The sequence below is a fragment of the Euleptes europaea genome, chromosome 4, assembly GCF_029931775.1.
Source record: "Euleptes europaea isolate rEulEur1 chromosome 4, rEulEur1.hap1, whole genome shotgun sequence".
Classification (NCBI taxonomy): domain Eukaryota; kingdom Metazoa; phylum Chordata; class Lepidosauria; order Squamata; family Sphaerodactylidae; genus Euleptes; species Euleptes europaea.
The window spans coordinates 46,815,208-46,832,964 of NC_079315.1; the positions used below are offsets into that span (position 1 = coordinate 46,815,208).

General features: G+C 40.7%; 1 protein-coding gene across 2 annotated transcripts in view; it reads left to right on the forward strand.

The window, feature by feature from the left end:
• The window catches only part of LOC130476222 (histone-arginine methyltransferase CARM1-like), a 98,393-nt gene that overhangs the window by 18,707 nt on the left and 61,929 nt on the right, over window positions 1–17,757 (forward strand). Inside the window, exons 2-4 of one of the 2 annotated variants that reach the window (XM_056848118.1) lie at window positions 4,071–4,196; window positions 13,345–13,484; window positions 13,661–13,765. In XM_056848118.1, the coding sequence (XP_056704096.1) occupies window positions 4,071–4,196; window positions 13,345–13,484; window positions 13,661–13,765 (371 nt within the window). The remainder of the gene's footprint in view (window positions 1–4,070; window positions 4,197–13,344; window positions 13,485–13,660; window positions 13,766–17,757) is intronic. The other variant, XM_056848119.1, reaches the window with a different exon arrangement.

Below are 17,757 nucleotides of genomic sequence, written 5' to 3' on the forward strand. Positions count from 1 at the left end.
CAGATATTCAAACATTCCAAAACAACTGGAGAAGGCTGTCTTATGTTCGTCACCTTCTGTGATTCTAATATGATGGTATGCTTCCACTAAATCAAGTTTAGTAAAAATACAGCCTTCCTTCAGCTGAGCGAGCAGATCTGGAATGAGAGGAAGGGGGTAGGCATTAGTCTGAGTGACTGCATTGAGTCTGCAGAAATCTATGCAGACACGCAAATCCCCAGTCTTTTTCTTAACGAAGAAGGTGGGCGCCGAGTGAGGCGCAGAGGACGGGCGGATAAATCCCCTTGCCAAGTTGGTGTCTAAATAGTCTCGTAACACTGCCTTTTCTTTAGGGCTCATAGGGTAAATCTTCCCTTTGGTGAGTTTGTCCTCTCCTACAACTTCAGTGGCACAGTCAGTGGCTCGATGGGGGGGGGGGAATTCATCACACTCACGTACATCAAACACATTGGCAAACTGAGTATATTCTATGGGGAGCTGAGGCGGTGGACCCTCTGGGAGCGGCTGCTCTTGCAACGCGGCCGCTTGCTCCTTGAACACCACCTCCCTTCTGTGCTGCTCACATTGGGCTTGTGCAAATGCAATAGTCTGGGTTTTCCAGTCTATGGCAGGACTATGACCATGTAACCAGTTCATTCCCAACACAATGGGATATTTAACTGAAGGGGCTAGAGGGAAATGGAGTTGTTCCCAATGTTCCCCAACTCCCAAGGCGACTCGGGCAGTCCTATGCGTAACCGGCCCTCTCTTAAAATCACTACCGTCCATCTGGGCAAACTGAATGGGCTCAGGTAATTCCACCTTCTTCACCCGTAACTTATTGGCAGTCTCTTCATTAAAGTCCGAGCACAGCCGGAATCAACTAGGGCTGGTACTCGCAAGACTGCCCCCCCCCTTCGGCAATGCAATGGCTACCTCAATGTACACATTGTCTTCATGATCGCTTACCATCACCAGAGCTCCCTGCTTAGGATCCGAAGCGGCCTGCTGAGGAGCCCCTTTTACAGCAGACCGACAGCGTTTTTGCCGGCAGGCTCCACTCGTCCTCCTCACTGGAGGAGGAGGCATGATTTGTAATCCTCGGCTCCAATGAGCCGGTGGCTTGGTTTGTAATCCGCGGCTCCGATGAGCCGGAGGCTTGCGTCGGTTCTGGCCCCGGTTGCAGCTGCAGAGCCGTGGGTGTCCCTCGTTGTCCCGGCGGGGCGCTTCTGCGGCGGGCTTGTCCCTCAGCGCGGGCCTTTTCCGGTTCCACTGCCGCTGGCTGGGTTGAGACCAGTTTCTCAACTCGAGATGGACAACGGGCAGCAAAATGCCCCAAGCCTCCGCAAACGAGAAAGGCTCCGCTCTGAAAACGTTTGTTCCGTTCCGTCGCTGACAGCCCCCCTCCGAACCCGGAGCGAAAGTCTTTTGGGGCGCCAGGCCTGTCTTCACGGGGTTTCCCGTGCAGTACGTTGCCTCGAGAGCTGCAGCAATTGTCTACGGTTTTCGATGTCGGCAGCATGCCGCATCCAACCCTCCCCTGCATTAGGGCCCAATGCTGCAGCTCGGGTTGAGCCCTTCCCGAAAATACTACACTCGGGTGGCACTTGCATGGAGCTCAATGGGCTACACTAGTTAAATACCTGGCATAACTTTTCAGTGGCAAAAGTGGGTGTTCCCAGCCTGAAAGGGCCTTAGGAGGCCACCTAGCTGGCAAAACACCCCAAGGAATGCCCCCGCGGCTCGTGCGGCCACTTCTGCGCCTCTCGGGCGCTGGTGTGGCCCTTGCAGCGGCACTTCCATGCTTTCCCCCTCCGCCGCCTGCCACTGCCACCGGCCTAACTCCACTTATGCCAGCGTCCAGACCTCTTGCGCCATCATAAGTGCCTTTTGAGCCGGCGGAAGACCCTGGGGGCCTCCTAAGCACGTTCGGCTCCAAACCTCAGGAATGCTGTTGTTCCCACCATGTTTGTGAGAGGTGAGGCCCAGAACAGAAAATAGTGACACACACTCCACACAGGAAGGGGTAAATAATTGAGAAGAAATATGGACAAGATGGGGTGATGTAAGGATTCACAGGAAAGAGGAAATCCCATTTTCCCCTCTTTGGTTAGTTTTCACTTGTGCACCCTCTGCTTCTGCTTTCTCTTTTCTTTCCCACCTACCCCCAATCTTTCTTCCTATGTGTCAACCTTGCCCAGCTGGTCTTTCCCTCCCCCTTAGCTGCTTGCCCTCCACCCACTTACTCTTCTCCTTGACCTTTTAAAAATATTTTTTTAAACTCAGACAGGGCAATCCCTTGTTGCTACACTGAACTGCTGGCTTCCTTATTTTCAGGTCTTGTGGAATTGACCACCACGAGGAATCCCACAAATCACTTTTAGGGTGGGACAATCTTTGGCTGAGTTTCTTACTTCAGTAGTGTATTTTTTATTCCAGGAAGCAGCATCGACATATGCCACTAAGCAAGATTCAAATAAAACTCATGCACAGGACACTAAATTGTAGTTTTATGGTGGGAGAAGTGCCAGGTGTAAGGAGAAGCAACATACTTAAAAAGTAGTTTGTGACTGTGATTTTGGTTAAGCATTTCCCATAATGAGTCATGAAGGATTAAATTCACTGTACTAACAAGTAGAGACATTGCACAAGGGAAAAAAAGATCACATCAACTTTATCTGGAGAATCTAGTTTCATATTGCTTGTTTCAAAATGGGGGAAAAAGTATTTCAGTGGCTGCGTTGTATTGTCATGGAATGCAGGGAGAATTTTCCACTGACTGATGTGAAGAAACACAGCAGACCAGGAATGTTTTCATTTATATTTTGAGGGAATTGAGTGTGCAGAAAGTTCTCTTTTTTTGGTGGGGGAGTAATACTTAAAGCTTTATGGTGTTTCATAACCACAGGTTCAAATATTGTATGACTCATTGATGTCTGTTTCTATGTTTTCTGTATTTTGAAGCAGAAACAGAGACAAGAGTATGATATAATTTGCCTGTTTTTCCAGCTACCTGACCCAGCCCAGATCAGAACAGGATTTTTCTTATTCCCTTGCTCTTGATTATTTCTCCAGAAAATCCTCCTCAGTGCAACTATAAACATAGGGGAAGCGCTTGTTTGAAAGTGCCCAACAAAATATTCTTGCATGTAGAGGAAAAAGCTTTGACCTCAAAGGAAAAAAAACCAAATGTGAATGTGTGAACTTGGCCATCGCCATAACTTAAGCATAATGAGGAATATAGCATCATATGCTCCTTTCTTCCCAAAGAAGAAATTCTGGGAGATAGCATTTTGGAGTTGGTTTCCATTGGATGAGATACACTGAAGAGAGGGAGGCGCTATAATATTTGCATTATTTACTAATATACAGATCGGGTATACATAGAAAGAAATACTTGTATAGCGTAGCAATTACTATCGGTGTGGGGGGGTACCTTGCACCCCAAGTACTTCATTTCTAGCTAACTAAAAGCCCTCTGTGTTAACATTTATATGGCACTTTAGACTTGTTCAGTGTATTTTACAAATATTAGCTTGGTAGACCTTGTAGTGCAGGAGGAGAGACAAACTGGTGTAATAGTGGCCCTTTGGCCACCTGTTGAGTTCATGGAAGAGGTGAAATTTGAACCAGGGTCTTCCTGGCTTACACAGCTCAGAGAAGTTGCAGTACACTGCCTCTATTCTTTAAATGCTTAAGTGAAGATGGAACCATTGTTGTGGGACTAAAATGTAAGACCCATGACCCAAGTTATGTAATTTGATGAGAACATATTTCTGTATTTTAGAAGTATCTGCTAACATTAAGCTGAATAAATCAGGAGTCTAGTGATGTTTATAAAGGCTAACAGAATTTATTGTAGCTTAAGCTTTGGTGACTTGGAGCTTACTTCATCAAATGCATCTTTTGAAGAGAGGTCTAACTCTCAAAAGCTTATGCGGAAATATTTTTTGTTAGCCTTTAAAAATGCCACTGGAGTCCTGTTTTTGTTTTAATGCTGCTGACTAACATGGCAACCCATTGCAATTACCACCATGTTCTTCATATATTTTGAAATAAATTCTCTAAAGGATTCTTTTTCTTCCTTGCAGCTGATGGAGTCTGCGTGTTTAAATGTTTAGTTAACAAAGATACCGAATACTGCCGTGTGGGGAAAGAGTCTGTTTTGATAACACTTGGTTATACCAGTGCCTTACTCCAGTTCAGGTCACATTCTGGTAAGTGTTAACTGTATTAGATGAATTTGACAGTCTGTCTTCTCTGCAGTTCTTTGTTGCTAAAACAGATGCTTTAATGCATTATTCTGTGATTCTTGGACTTTTATTAATTAATAATAATCAAAATATTTTCTCATTAAGATTCACGGCTGATTACAGAATTAAAATAAGTGCAAAATACTGGATTACAAAATTAGGGAATGCGCTAAAAATAGTATAATAAATATAAAATATTGAAACATAATAAAATTTATAATAGTATAATAAAGCAGGAATATATGTACCCTTTAAAAACAGTTCAGGGAGCCCTTAGGAAGATTTTGGAACGAGGTATGAAAGTTGAAATGGGCAAGATTATATTTTTTATTAAAATTGGGAGTTTTGTTATTTTTCCAGAAAGTTGTTTGGGGAAAATTTCTGTTTTAATAAGCAATACTCCCAATGTAGTGAAAATGGTTATCATGCCCTTTTTGCACTTACCAAAGGAAATTAAAATGATAATTTTGAACGTGCCACCCTCTCAAGGCAGCAGGAGTGGGGGGGGGGAGGAAGTATGCCCCAGCCCCCCAAGTGCTCTGTGGCACATCAGTCCTTTTAACTTTAAAGGGCCATGATTTCTGTGGCTAGACTTGGCCTCCAGATGCTAGAGGCCAGGTCTTCCACCTGCAGAAAATGACCTTTAAAATGTAGAGGGCTGGTACACCATGGACCCTCTGGGGCACTCTCCCTCGTCACCATTTGTTCCTGCTGACCCCTGAAAGAATTCCAGTATTACTGGGAGTGGAAATATTGAAATTGTGAATCATCTCAACATTAGACATTGCCAATCCAATTTGATAACCAGAAATATTGGACATTTAATTGGGTTGGCAATATCTGATTGCACAGACCTGTTTGAAGGAACAATCACAGGCTGTTCTTGAACTGGCAAAAGTGCCTACCATTTGTGGAAGGACTACTTTGGATCCAATGCTATGTGTTTATTCCACTGGAAAAGAATTTGACCTAGTATAAAGTAGACAGGTTTCAAACTTGAAACAAGGTTTGTAGCAGATTCTTTCTAAGCAAGTCAAGTTTGCACAATTACGAAGGTCCTCCATTACCCTTCAGACATGTAGCCTGTCCTAATATAGAATATTGGCCATGTAGCCTTTACATATTATGGTCCACACTGACTGAAATTGCATAGTTAAAGCTATTGTGATATTCCAGACTCCTAACTTTAAGTACTATTCAAAGCCAATCTGAAGTTTAAAATCACCAAATGGTGCAATATGTTGGAACCAGACAACTGGGCTAAATTGTTTGGAGTCTGTCAGTAATCTTTTGCTTTAGCTGTGTTTTTGCCTTAAGGGTATTTAAGGATTTCAAGTAGGATTTGCGATGCCAAGGTGTGTAGTATAAATGAAATTTCTGAATATGTTTTAAAAAATCCTTTCTGCCAGTTCAAGGTGTTTGCAGCACGTGTGAGTAACGTTAAATACAGCAGCGTTGTACCCCCCCCCCGTCTCTCTCCCTTGTAATGTGTACTAATTTTTAATGTACTGAATTTGACATTTTCTGTATCCTAGTAAGGGATAGACGCCACATATATACCATTTTATATTGATTCTCTCTGATCTTATTGTGAAATTTCAACTTTATGTGAATATAAATTCCCATTTGTCATTGTTTTAACACATAGCCAAGCTTCTTATTCCATTTTTCATATTTATTTATTGTCGTTCTGCTTTTTTGTAATAAAACAGTGTAAATATTACTCATAGTTTACCTGAAACCACCAGTTTTTCGAACTTGTTGAGAGATCGTAGTAGTAACTTAGCCTTTTTAACTAATGTATTTACAGTAAATAGCTTTTAATTTGAAGACATTTGAAATGTGTTAATATATTTTTATTTTCTTCTGTTAAATTGGAGTAAACAATTATTTGTGATCCTTTTATCCAGTGTTTATATTTATCCTGATCATTTAGCTTATAGCTAAGCCAGGTTTGTGTACCTATATTTCCATTTACATATCAGCTATTACTGACGCTAATAAGGATCTTTCTGAAACTAATTTATTTTTAATCCAATCCCAAGCGCTCATTAAGGTGTTGATAATCATGTTATCATTGTTATTTTGCTTTTTCCTAAATTTCTTTTCAATCAGCTGAAATAGATTTTCTAATATTTGTTTCAGTCTGTTAGAGATAATTGTAGTAAGTATTTTATAATCTGTATTTAATAAGCTTCTCTATCTATATGATCCAGGGGATGTAGGCTCTTTAGCTGGTTTAGGAGTAACAATAATAATGCTCTCTGACCATGCTTCCGGAAATCTTCCTGTCTTAGCTACGGGGTATTAATTAACTGGTGAAACTCTTTATAAAATTCTGAAATAAAACCTTCTGGGCCAGGTGCTTTATTTTTAACTTTTTAATTGCATCCTCTTGTTCCTGTAAGCTTATATCTTTATCTATTAACTCTTTATCTTCATCTGATAATTTGGGAGGTTTAATTTTAAAAAATAATAATAATCTATATCTCCTTTGTTGGGCTGTTCGAATTTATACAGATCTTGATAATATTCTGCGAAGGTTTTTATAATTTTTTTGGTATTGTAACAGATACTACCATCCCTTAATTTAATTTTTGTATTGTTTGTTTAGCTGTGACTTTCCTTTGTTGGCTAATAACTTTCCTGCTTGATCCCCATTCTCAACATATTTTTGTTTTGTAAAAACCACTTGCTTATTAATAGCGTTAGTATGAATTTCAATTTCTCCTTTTAAATTTCTGATAATATTTCTTTATTTTGGTTCTTTTTTATGTTGATTTTCTAACTCCTCAATTTTTTGTATACACCTTATCCTTTCCACGTCTTTTGCTTTCTTTAAATATGCTGACGTACTTATTGCAAGTCCTCTAAAATATGCTTCGGCTGCATTCCATATACCGAATGCAGAACACTCCAATTGGTTATTTACCATAAAATAAAATTTTAAATCTTCTAACTTCTTGACAGTACGGTCATTCAATATCCAGGAGCCTCTATTTCTATATTCAATATTTAAATTTAAATAGATTGGAGCATGATCTGCATATATCAAATAACCTATTGTAGCTTTATTAACTTTATTTAATAATAATTGGAAACTAAAAAAATTTCAAGGCAAGAGACTAACATAGGTGGTTTGCCATTGCCTGCCTCCATGTAGCAACCATGGTCTATCCATGTACTAACCAGGGCTGACCCTGCTTAGCTTCCAAGATCTGATGAGATTAGGCTTGCCTAGGCTATCCAGGTCATAACTTTGTGCTATATAAATTTTCTCCCTTGGATAGAGTTGCCAGGTCCCTCTTCGCCACCAGTGGGAGGTTTTTGGGGGCCTGTTGACCACTGATTCAGCTTTGATGTCTAAAAAATAGAAAAGACATAAGCAATCATTTGCAATGTTTACAGCAGGCCTGTACAACTTGTGATTCAACTGGATGACCCTAGCCACACAAAGTCTCCAGGTTAACCTTGTGGTGAGTCTAGGGGCTCTAAAAATGGGGTGGGGGAGAGCATTGTCAGCCATCTGACAAGACACAACACATGTCTGGTAGGCTTTGTTCAGTATGACAGGTTCAAATAGGTTGTGCAAACCTAAATTAAAGAGAGGAAATAATATAGATTAGAGTAAGCCACTTTAATCTTTGACTTTCAGTTGTGAAAAAATATCTGTGAAGATAAGCATCTACAACTCTCAGTTGGTGTACAGAGAAGAATTTGTATTGGTTTTGATGTAAATTTCATCTGTGTATGATTTCAGATTTTTATATTTTTTGGGATATTCAGGCTCCTACTTCCTCTGTCTTTATGATGACATACAGCTAGCCTATATGAATGCAAAATGGTGATATTCTTGGCCTTCTTGCTTGTAGCATTTAGACAACCATAAATCATCAGTAGTATTCCCTGTTTCCTGTAGAACATGTGTTCAACATCTGAATAGTATGAAGGAGGTCATAAAATTGAATGTCTAGTAGCTAAACACTTATCTTTTGAAGACAATGGTCATCTGTTTGGAACAGTTCAACCAATGAATGTATAGCCTACCTACTATTTTGTAGTATTCCCTATCTAACAGAAATGCTGTTTAATTCCAAACTATTTATTAGATTTTATTTCAATCTTCTTCTAGGATACTTGGGCCAGTGTGTCTAATGGCCCCTCATTTTAAACTCTTCACAAACCTGTGAGATAGGTAAGAGTGAGAGGTAATTCTTACTTCTGGCCCAGTGTTTCTCGGTCAGCTGTAATGGCAGAGTGTGTTTGAATTTGGATGTTCCCAGTTGTAAGGGAGTGGGGAAGGAGCTTCTGTTCTTGTTTCCCTACCTTTTTGGACCCTCACAAATTTCTCCCTGTTGCCAGTAGCTGAGAGGAGGATTTAATACTCTTTCTACCCCACAGTCTGTCACCCTTGCTTTTGTGAGGAGAGTAGAAATAGAAAGTAGATATAGAAAGGCTTAGAGGCTGAAGCTGAATTTAAAAGAATGAATAAAAGGATGTTTGTTATTTACATAAAGGTTGTAAGATTGTTGGTTATTCTTCTAGAGAGGCACAAAGCTTAAATGGTTACTGGTAGTTCAAAATCTTAGTTGGTTACAGGCACAGTTCTTAGTTAGTTCAGTTCCTTCAGGATACTCAGTAATATACTCAGATGTTATTTAAAACATTCATTGACTCAAAATATTTGGTGTAGACTCAGACTAACTTAGCACACAAAATATCAGGGAGTGGAGGTTCATTCACAACCTTTCCCACTCCTTAGATTTGCCCACCTCCTGTGGAAACAAATCTCTCTTCCCCAAAACACTGAGTTAGGAGTCTCCCTGTTTCAGAAGCCACCTCCCACCAAGTGACTGAAGAAAGGGCTATCACACACTGCCACAATCTTCCCCTTGTCACTACTCAGGTTTGGTTCTACACAAGCTAGGCAGTATTTGAACAAGTGTTCTCAGAGTCTCTCCACACCACCACACAGCTCAGGAGCTCAGAGCCAAAGACTCAAGATCTCTTCTTTCCCTCCAAAAAGAAGCCTGTCAGCTTTCCAGACTCTGCCCACTGCTTGCTGGCATTGGCTGACAGTTACCAAGTCTCAGGGTTTAACCCTGTATCCGTCACACCAGTCTAAGGGCACATTCCTAAGGAGGGGCGAATTGGCTCAGGAGTTGACATGACCCCGTGCCGGCGTAAGTGCCCATTTATCCCATGATAATGGGCACTAACGCTGGCATGGGGGGCATTCTGTGCCAGCGCAGCTTCCCGCTTGCGTCCACCCAATGCAAGTCCCTGAACTGGCATCGCAGAAGGCATTCCTGTGCTGTTCCCAGGGGCAGAGATGCCTTTAGGCAGCTTCCTAGCCCCTTTTGCCCCAGGGATGCCCCCCCTCCTGTGCTAGCACCACCTTTTTAGGTGGCGTAGCCCTTCTTTCCCCTATGGGGATGTTTCAGCTTTCTCTGCCAGTGCAACCTCCTGCTGTCATCCACCTAGTGCAAGTCCCTGCGCTGTTGTCCCAGGAGGCATTCCTGGGGCAATCCTGGGGGTCCCGTTCACCCTGGGAACCCGCCCTCCTGCGGCAGCATGGCCACACCACCTTTTTAGGTGGCGTAGCCCTGCTTTCCCCTATGGGGACGTTACGGCATTTTGTTGCTTTTTACCCCTCCAACAACATTTTTTTTCCCTCCATGGTGGCCAGGAAGCCTCTTAGGAGACAGCTGTGCCACTCCTGACCGCTGCGGAAATCTCTCCCCCCCTTAGGAATGTGCTGCCTGTCTTGCACTATAATTACTACACCATTTACAATTACTTATCTCTTGAATCTGTGCTGTCTGGGTATTAAGTGTGTCACCAGAGAGGAGAGATGAATTTTGGCTGGCCTTGGTAGCTAGCACTTCTGTTTACCATCAATTATTGAGTTATCTAGACTCCTGTAGAACTTGAGAGGGGTGGAGAAACTGTGATGATCAAATTTTCAGATACTAGGAAGTGGGAAATTTCTGTTCTGTTCTATATGGTAAGAAATCCCCCCCGTCCACATTCTTCACATTGGCTGCTGAGGAGGAGATATATCTCTTTTGGATGTTGATAATATTGTTAATCATATTGTAGGAAAGCCACTTGAAAATCTGTTACTGATCATTCTGAAATACACACATAGGAAAAAATTGGGAGCCATTCCCATTGATATACAGCAGGGGTGGGGAACCTTTTTTCCGCCAAGGGCCATTTGGATATTTATAACATAATTTGAGGGCCATACAAAATTATCAACTTAAAAATTAGCCGACCAAGCCCCAAACAGGCAGCTGCCCCAGATGACCACCCCCCCCACGGGCAGGCATCCAACCAGTGGCACACTCACCCACCTGGTGGCACAGGATGGTTTGTTGCACTAGCCAGGTGTAGCCATCCAGTTGCACACCAGAGTTTCTCCTGCTCCACATGGTCGGGGCCGGATTCTACAGCCGGCTACTGCTACCTCCGCCTGCAGGGATGAAATGAGGACACACTGGCTAAGAACTCCCACACACACACACATTTTGGCCCTGCCTCCTTTAACCCCTCCATTGTTGCCACTTCTGCCCCCAGTCCTCTTGTAGTACAGAGGGAATAGATTTATCCATGGCCTGAGTGGGAAAGGGTTAACACTGTTTCTTGGGCAGTCCTAGTAGCTTCATAGCTAATGACTCTTCTGCAAGGAGGAAAAAGGTTCCTTTTCTAGGCAAAACTAACTTACATCTGCCTTGAATAGAGGCTATTCCTGTCCACATGAGGGGGTGGATCACCAGTCTTACATCCTTCTGAGCTAGAGATCTGCCAGGACCCATGAAAGGCCAGACCAAATGATTTTGTGGGCCTTAAATGGCCCCAGGCCTGACGTTCCCCACCCCTATATACAGCCATTTGAGGTACTGTATTACAAAAATACATATCTGCAACTCTTTTTTAGCCTCTTCTCTGAACTGGCTTTAAGAATGAAGGGAAAGGAAAAGTAGTATTGGAAGAAGTGCTAAGACAGAAATTTTTTTCCACAAACAAATAAATTAATCCTATAGGTATTAATAAACCTATCCAGCCTGTTCTGTATGTATTTGTAATGACTGCATGTGACATCTGCTTTATATGTACTGAACCTTCTCAGAAGGCATTTGAAAAAAAATCATCCATGTTCTGAGAGTTCTGTCCCAACTTGGTGTGCTAATGATGCACATGCTGCAGCACCATCTTACTGTCTCCTGGGAGCTATCATCTCATTTCATCTGCTCAGTACTCAATCCACAATAGCACCATGGTGGACAGCTGTTTGGAAATCTATACCCCTCTCTCGACAAAAGAACAAGCTCATTCAGAAACAAGCAGCAGTTTTAAACCCAGCTGTGGGGGTACCAACAACAGTTTTCAAGGAACTGTAAAGAGAATTGATCCAAATCCGAACCCACTGAACAAAAATCTTCTTGGCCCTATGGCCTGGATGCATAATTTATAGCAATCAATGATAGTTTTGTGAAGGAAAGGAGTTAATATTAAAGAAGTGTTGAGAAGGGAGCTATAGAACAGCTGGCTTTGGGTGTCTGGTGTGCTGAATATTCAACTGTGCATGCAGAAAATTTCATTCTGAGCTGGAGAAGAATGGGGGAAATTTGCTTGCTTTGGAGAACAGCAAAGCAATATGAGCTGGAGAAATTTACATTCTGAACAGTTTATCTGGACAACTTCTATGCCATCTCTCTATGGTAAGACAGAGAAATCTTGCTGGGTGTGCCTGGGGGCCATGAAAGGGCCATGAGAGCTGAGCACTGATCATCCCTTCCTGCCCTCCCCCTCATGATCTGCCTAAGTTCACAGAATCAGCATTGCTGTCAGATGGCTATCTAGCCTCTGCTTAAAAACCTCCAAAGAAGAAATATATACTACTATTTCATGTGCTGTGCATTAAGTCTTGAATTGCAAATGTGGGACTACGACTCATTGAACACAGATTTTAAAATGTGCCTATTGGGCTATTAGGGTGGCTTCTCATTACTGTGTTAATGTGAGTGGTCTCTATGTGTAATTCTAGTCAATAAAAATCCTATCATGAAGCAGTTGTACACATCTACTTGCAAGTCAGACAAGGGTAGAATAGTTTACTGGTACTGTTGCTTATGTTGTAGTACTGTTCTGCACTTCCAATTCCATAAGTAGTGAGAAGTCTCAAGGCATCCTTCTACCAGAACTTTTTACTTTTGGATGACCTGGATAGCTCCAGGCTAGCCTGATCTCATCAGATCTCAGAAGCTAAGCCAGGTTGGATGGGAGACCTCCAAGGATTACTGTGGTTGTGACATGGAGGCACCCCTGAAAGTCTCTTGCCTTGAAAACCCCACCAGGGGTCACCATTAGTCAGATGTGACTTGATGGCCCAAAAAAAATTACAGTGCAATTCTACACAGAATCAGCTTAAAGTAGAGTAACTCTCTATAGGACTGTTAGAAACAGGTATCACAAAATGTCATTTGTTTATAAATATGAGCAAGAAATAAACGATCTTACATATACGTAGGCAAAGTGGTCACCAAAGCAGCATTAGTCCCCCAAAGGAGCTCCAACTGACAATCTTAACACTGCTTGTTGTGACCAAATTCAGAACTCCACACACACACAAAAAATTTCCAACAGTGTTGCAGTGACTTTAGGTACCTTCACTAGTGGGTGAATAGGTGTTAAGGAAACATCTGTTGTAACAAAATTGAAAGAAAGGAGACCTTTTGCAGGTCAGCTACTGTCTCTTTTCTCTAAAAGCTCATCGCCCTGATGAGTTACTCTGTCTTAAGAAAAAGAACAGATAGATTAGTCAACACAGAATAAAACAAACTAATAGAATGTTGGTTACATAAGATATTTAATGTTATCTTTTGAGTTGTATTTGGAATAGCTCATTCAATTACCTTCTGTGTCACTGCCTGCAGTTCCAACCTGATGGTAACAGTTGTTTAATATAAGTAACACTGACACTGTCATATGATACAAGCCATTTCTTTTAGTTGTCCAAGCCACACCCGCTGTGAATTTATCTTGCTTACCATTTATGCTATTGCATTAAACTGCTATAGTTTTAGCTTTGTTGTTTCTGTTTCAGAATATAGCATGTTTTCAAATGCACTGAAGAACTGCAGGAATCAGAAGAAGGAGCACTCTGTGTTTAATCAGAGAACAGAAGAATCCTCTGCAGCTCAATATTTTCAGGTAGCAGTCCATTGCATCACAATCCTATCAGAGGTAAATTCAATATTTCCCAGTTTTACTTCACTTCCTGATCAGCTGTCTTGGAATGCTGACTTGGGCTTTTACCGTGAAGCTTTTACCCTTGCTTTGTGTAGTTCAGCAGGCAGATTGTAGAAAACAAACTTTTATACATTTTCCTCCTTATTTTTTCCCCCTTATTTCCTTTATAGTTTTATGGCTGCCTGTCCCAACAACAGAATATGATGCAGGATTTTGTAAGGACGGCCACGTATCACAGAGCAATACTGCAGAACCACATAGATTTTAAAGATAAGGTAAGCTCTGTTAGGAACCTGGCAGCCTAATTCCAAACATTTGCACTGGCCTATCTGCCTGCAGTGCTGACTGTAATGTTATAACGCAAGCATAATGCCCCATCTTCTGCTGCCGAGCTGATTGAGCTGTTGGCACATTTCATTCTAAATATTTGCATGCCAGCACAGCAGGATTTAAATATGGTGTCTCACATGTGCAGTGCTGCTGAAATCTTTTCTACATACTGATCCTCTGTGAGGCTGCTGTAACATTGAAAATTATTTATTCATTGAGCCAGCCTAGTCATCTGCCATATTTGCGTACCAGTGCACCTGACACTTGGGTCATAAAGTGATTCATACTTTATAAATGTTTCAATAACTCGTTAGAAAGTTGTCAAGTAAGGTCTTCTTAGTATTACTGAACATCAGAGATATCATCTTCAAGCTGCCTTTTGAAGTCATGTTTTTAAACACTCCAGTTGCCCACATTCTAGAACAATCCTTCCCCTTGGACCATACTATTGATCAAATATTTTAAAGCAAATGTAATTTTTGCATCTACTTGAATGCTTTCATTACTGTATGCTTGTTTGACTTAAGGCTTAATCAGATTTTGGTGTTGTGAGCAATGAATGCATAGATGTTGTTCATTTATTGTGCTGGAGCCATACCTCTTCCCTTCAAGAAGTATGCCTGCTTACAGGATCCCAGTGAAAATGGAAGATTAATGGAATCTTGGCAGGAGGGAGTTCCAACCAGGAATCACACTTTTGTGTGTTTGTATTTGATTCATATATTTAATAGCAAAAACAGGTGTTACAGAGAGATCCATTACAGGATTTACTGACCATTCCTTGGTCTGACCCATTCATTACAATGGGCTTTTGCACAAAACTCTTTCATGATGAATGTAGCCAAGGGTTTGGTATGGGATACTAGTGATGCTATTCTTGTCTCAATTTTCAACATTTATTGAATGCAGAGCAACAGCAAGATCATGATGAACGAACTGACAGTACAGTTTGTACATATCATTTATATTATTTCAGTAAGGGTTTTGTAAAGTAACAAATCCAATATAATGAAATTGGAAAGACCAGCTTTAATCATTCTTCCTTTATGACTTAAGGGTGATTCTTACTGCTGTTTGACCAGTTGGGCATTATCCAGTGAGTGAGTATTGTGAATACAACTGTGGTTCTCCTATTTGTGGCTGCAGAATAGCTGGTGTTCATGGTCCTTTGTCTTCTGTAGCCAACACAACTGTACATGTGGTTTTTTTGGATAATAGACTGTCTCTACAGTATTCTGGCACAAGGGTTGCTGGCCCTAGCTGGAACTCTAGCGGGAGAAATTGGGAAGATGGCCAACATATTTGACATCATGCCAACATGCAATGTCACTTTTGGCATGAAACAGGAAGTGACATAAGTGTGTTGGGGTGGTGCTCTAAACCAGGGATGTCCAATCTTTTTGCTTCCCTGGGCCACATTGGAAAAAGAATTGTCTTGGGCTACACATAAAATGCACTGTCACTAATGATAGCTGATGCCCAAAAAAAAAAAGGTCCGTGCATAATTTTCGTGTTATCCACCACCACAGATAAGCAACAAAAGTCCTTGCATAATAATTCTAATTATACGCTGCCCCGTTTGGAGGGACTTTTAAAATCGTTGAGCAGGTCACAAGTTCGCAATCACTGATATAGAAAATAGACATATCTAAGTAATAAAACTTCATTACTTTTTAAAATATTTTTATTATAAAAGTAAAATAAAAGGGCACCATAAAACTAGTGGGATATTTGACATTGTTTTTGAGAAACTAATGCATCAATATCTGGTTTGATGGAAGTAGTTGCAGTTCTTAGTGAGTTCTCAAGGTGCTCATCAGATATTTTGGTTCTAATTTTACTCTTCATGTGCTTCATCCTTGAAAATACTGGCAAACTATCCCGTAAACAAAGTCTGCCTTGGAAACGTCGGGATGTGACGTCACCCCATGGGTCAGGAATGACCCGGTGCTTGCACAGGGGACCTATACCTTACCTTTTTAATCCATTTTTAAAGCTTTTGCACATAAATTTTCTTGATGTACTATGCAATGATACTTCGTTAAATGTGAGTTTTGGGTGGCAATTGCATCGTCTTCTATTAATTTTACAAGTCCCTCTTTTTTACCTACCACCGCCGGGGCACCATCAGTAACTATACCAGATATGTTCACAATAGACAAAGAAAACCGCTTTAACATATTTTTTACTGCTTCGTATAAATCTCTTGAATTGGTTGTGTCTTTTAATGGCACTAAAGGAGCCATTTCTTCAGTGACATTATATTTGTCATCAATACCTCTAATAAATATGGCAAGTTGAGCCGTATGTGTAGCATCAGTGCTTTCATCCATCACCAAAGCATAAAATTTAAAATTAGCAGCTTTACTCTCCAAACCTCTTTCGATAGATTTTCCAATTTCTTCAATTCGCCTCGCTATAATCTGGTGAGACAAACTGATTTTAGAAATATCCCCTTTTTATCAGGGCAAATTATATCTGCCATGCTTTCCATACATTGCTTAATAAACTCACCATCAGTAAATGGTTTTGATTTTTTTGCTGTCAAATTTGCTACCACATAACTAGCTTTTACAATATAGTCCATTTGAGTTGTAACTTTAAAAAAATGTTGAGAAGACAGACTTTTTTTCAGTTTTGTTGAACAATCTTCATCCGTAATTTTTTTTTTTTGGCTTCTGTTTTCTTTTGAGATGTTGACCCATTCATTACAATGGTGCATACATATGTGGGATTGTCAGTTTCCTCCCGTTGGCTCCTTGAGTTAAAAGAATCAAATATCTTCCTTTGTTCTCTTTCAATGTATCTATAACAGTCAATTTATTACCTCTTATGTATGTTGCGACACCTCACTTCTTCATAGAAGCCGACAGAAAAAAAGATCCTAATTTGCCACATTGTAAAAAAAATCATGCTTATCTTTAATATGAGTTTCTTGCAAACAAATTACATCGGAGGATAATTTCTGAAGATTATGAAAGATTTTTTCCCCTTTGACTGGGGAATTCAAACCATTTATGTTTATTGATGTTATCTTTAGTCTTTCCGTCTTACTCTATTGCCGCTGCTTTGTCTAACTTAAGATCTTCCTCTTGGACTTGGGGGCTATCTATGGGTTCTGTTTTCTTTTGAGACTCTGTGGAAGCCATGCTGGAATTAAAAAAATAATAATAGATAAGCAACTATATTTACTTTTATTAAGAAAATTAATAGACAGGAAAATAGAAAGCAAGGTTCAGTAATCAAATAAGAATACTTACATGTCTTCTAAATAACAATAAATGCCTATCATTTACAAAGGTAGGTTGAAATATTATGGATAATCACTGTGTTTTACTTGCCAAATCACCAGAAGCACACATAACATCTGATGGTGTCAATTCGACTGTCTGCGCTTGGAAGATAACACACTGGAAGCCACACACCGCTGTAAAACTGAAGCCACGCATGCATACAAATAGCGAGAGCATACGGCACGTGGCAGTACATGCCTAGTACAGAATACACACTTGAATTCATTTTCACAATTCATTTTATGTGACATTGCAACAGAGTTCTTTTGCTCTTTATTTTATTAACTTTAACAGTTTTTCGTTTCTTCTTCTTCGTTTGCAATTATAATGCGAATTATGGATAATACTTTGATATTTGTGGATGTAACATACTCTGATTATTCCATTCCGTTGTCATCTACAAAGTTTGCGCTCGAGAACCATGCAGTCGAGTTACTAAAAAAAATCACAAAAAAATCTCATAATGCTTATTTTGGGATACCTGAAATAAGCTGAATACTTGCTGTTCTCATTGTGCTATCAGCCTATACCACTTCCCTGTCTCCCTGCACTGGAGAAGGGAGAAGATGGGATTGGTTTAGTTAAACCAAAAACAAATACTAAGCTCCCATGTACTGTCTACCCTCTTAATAGGGAAAACTTTC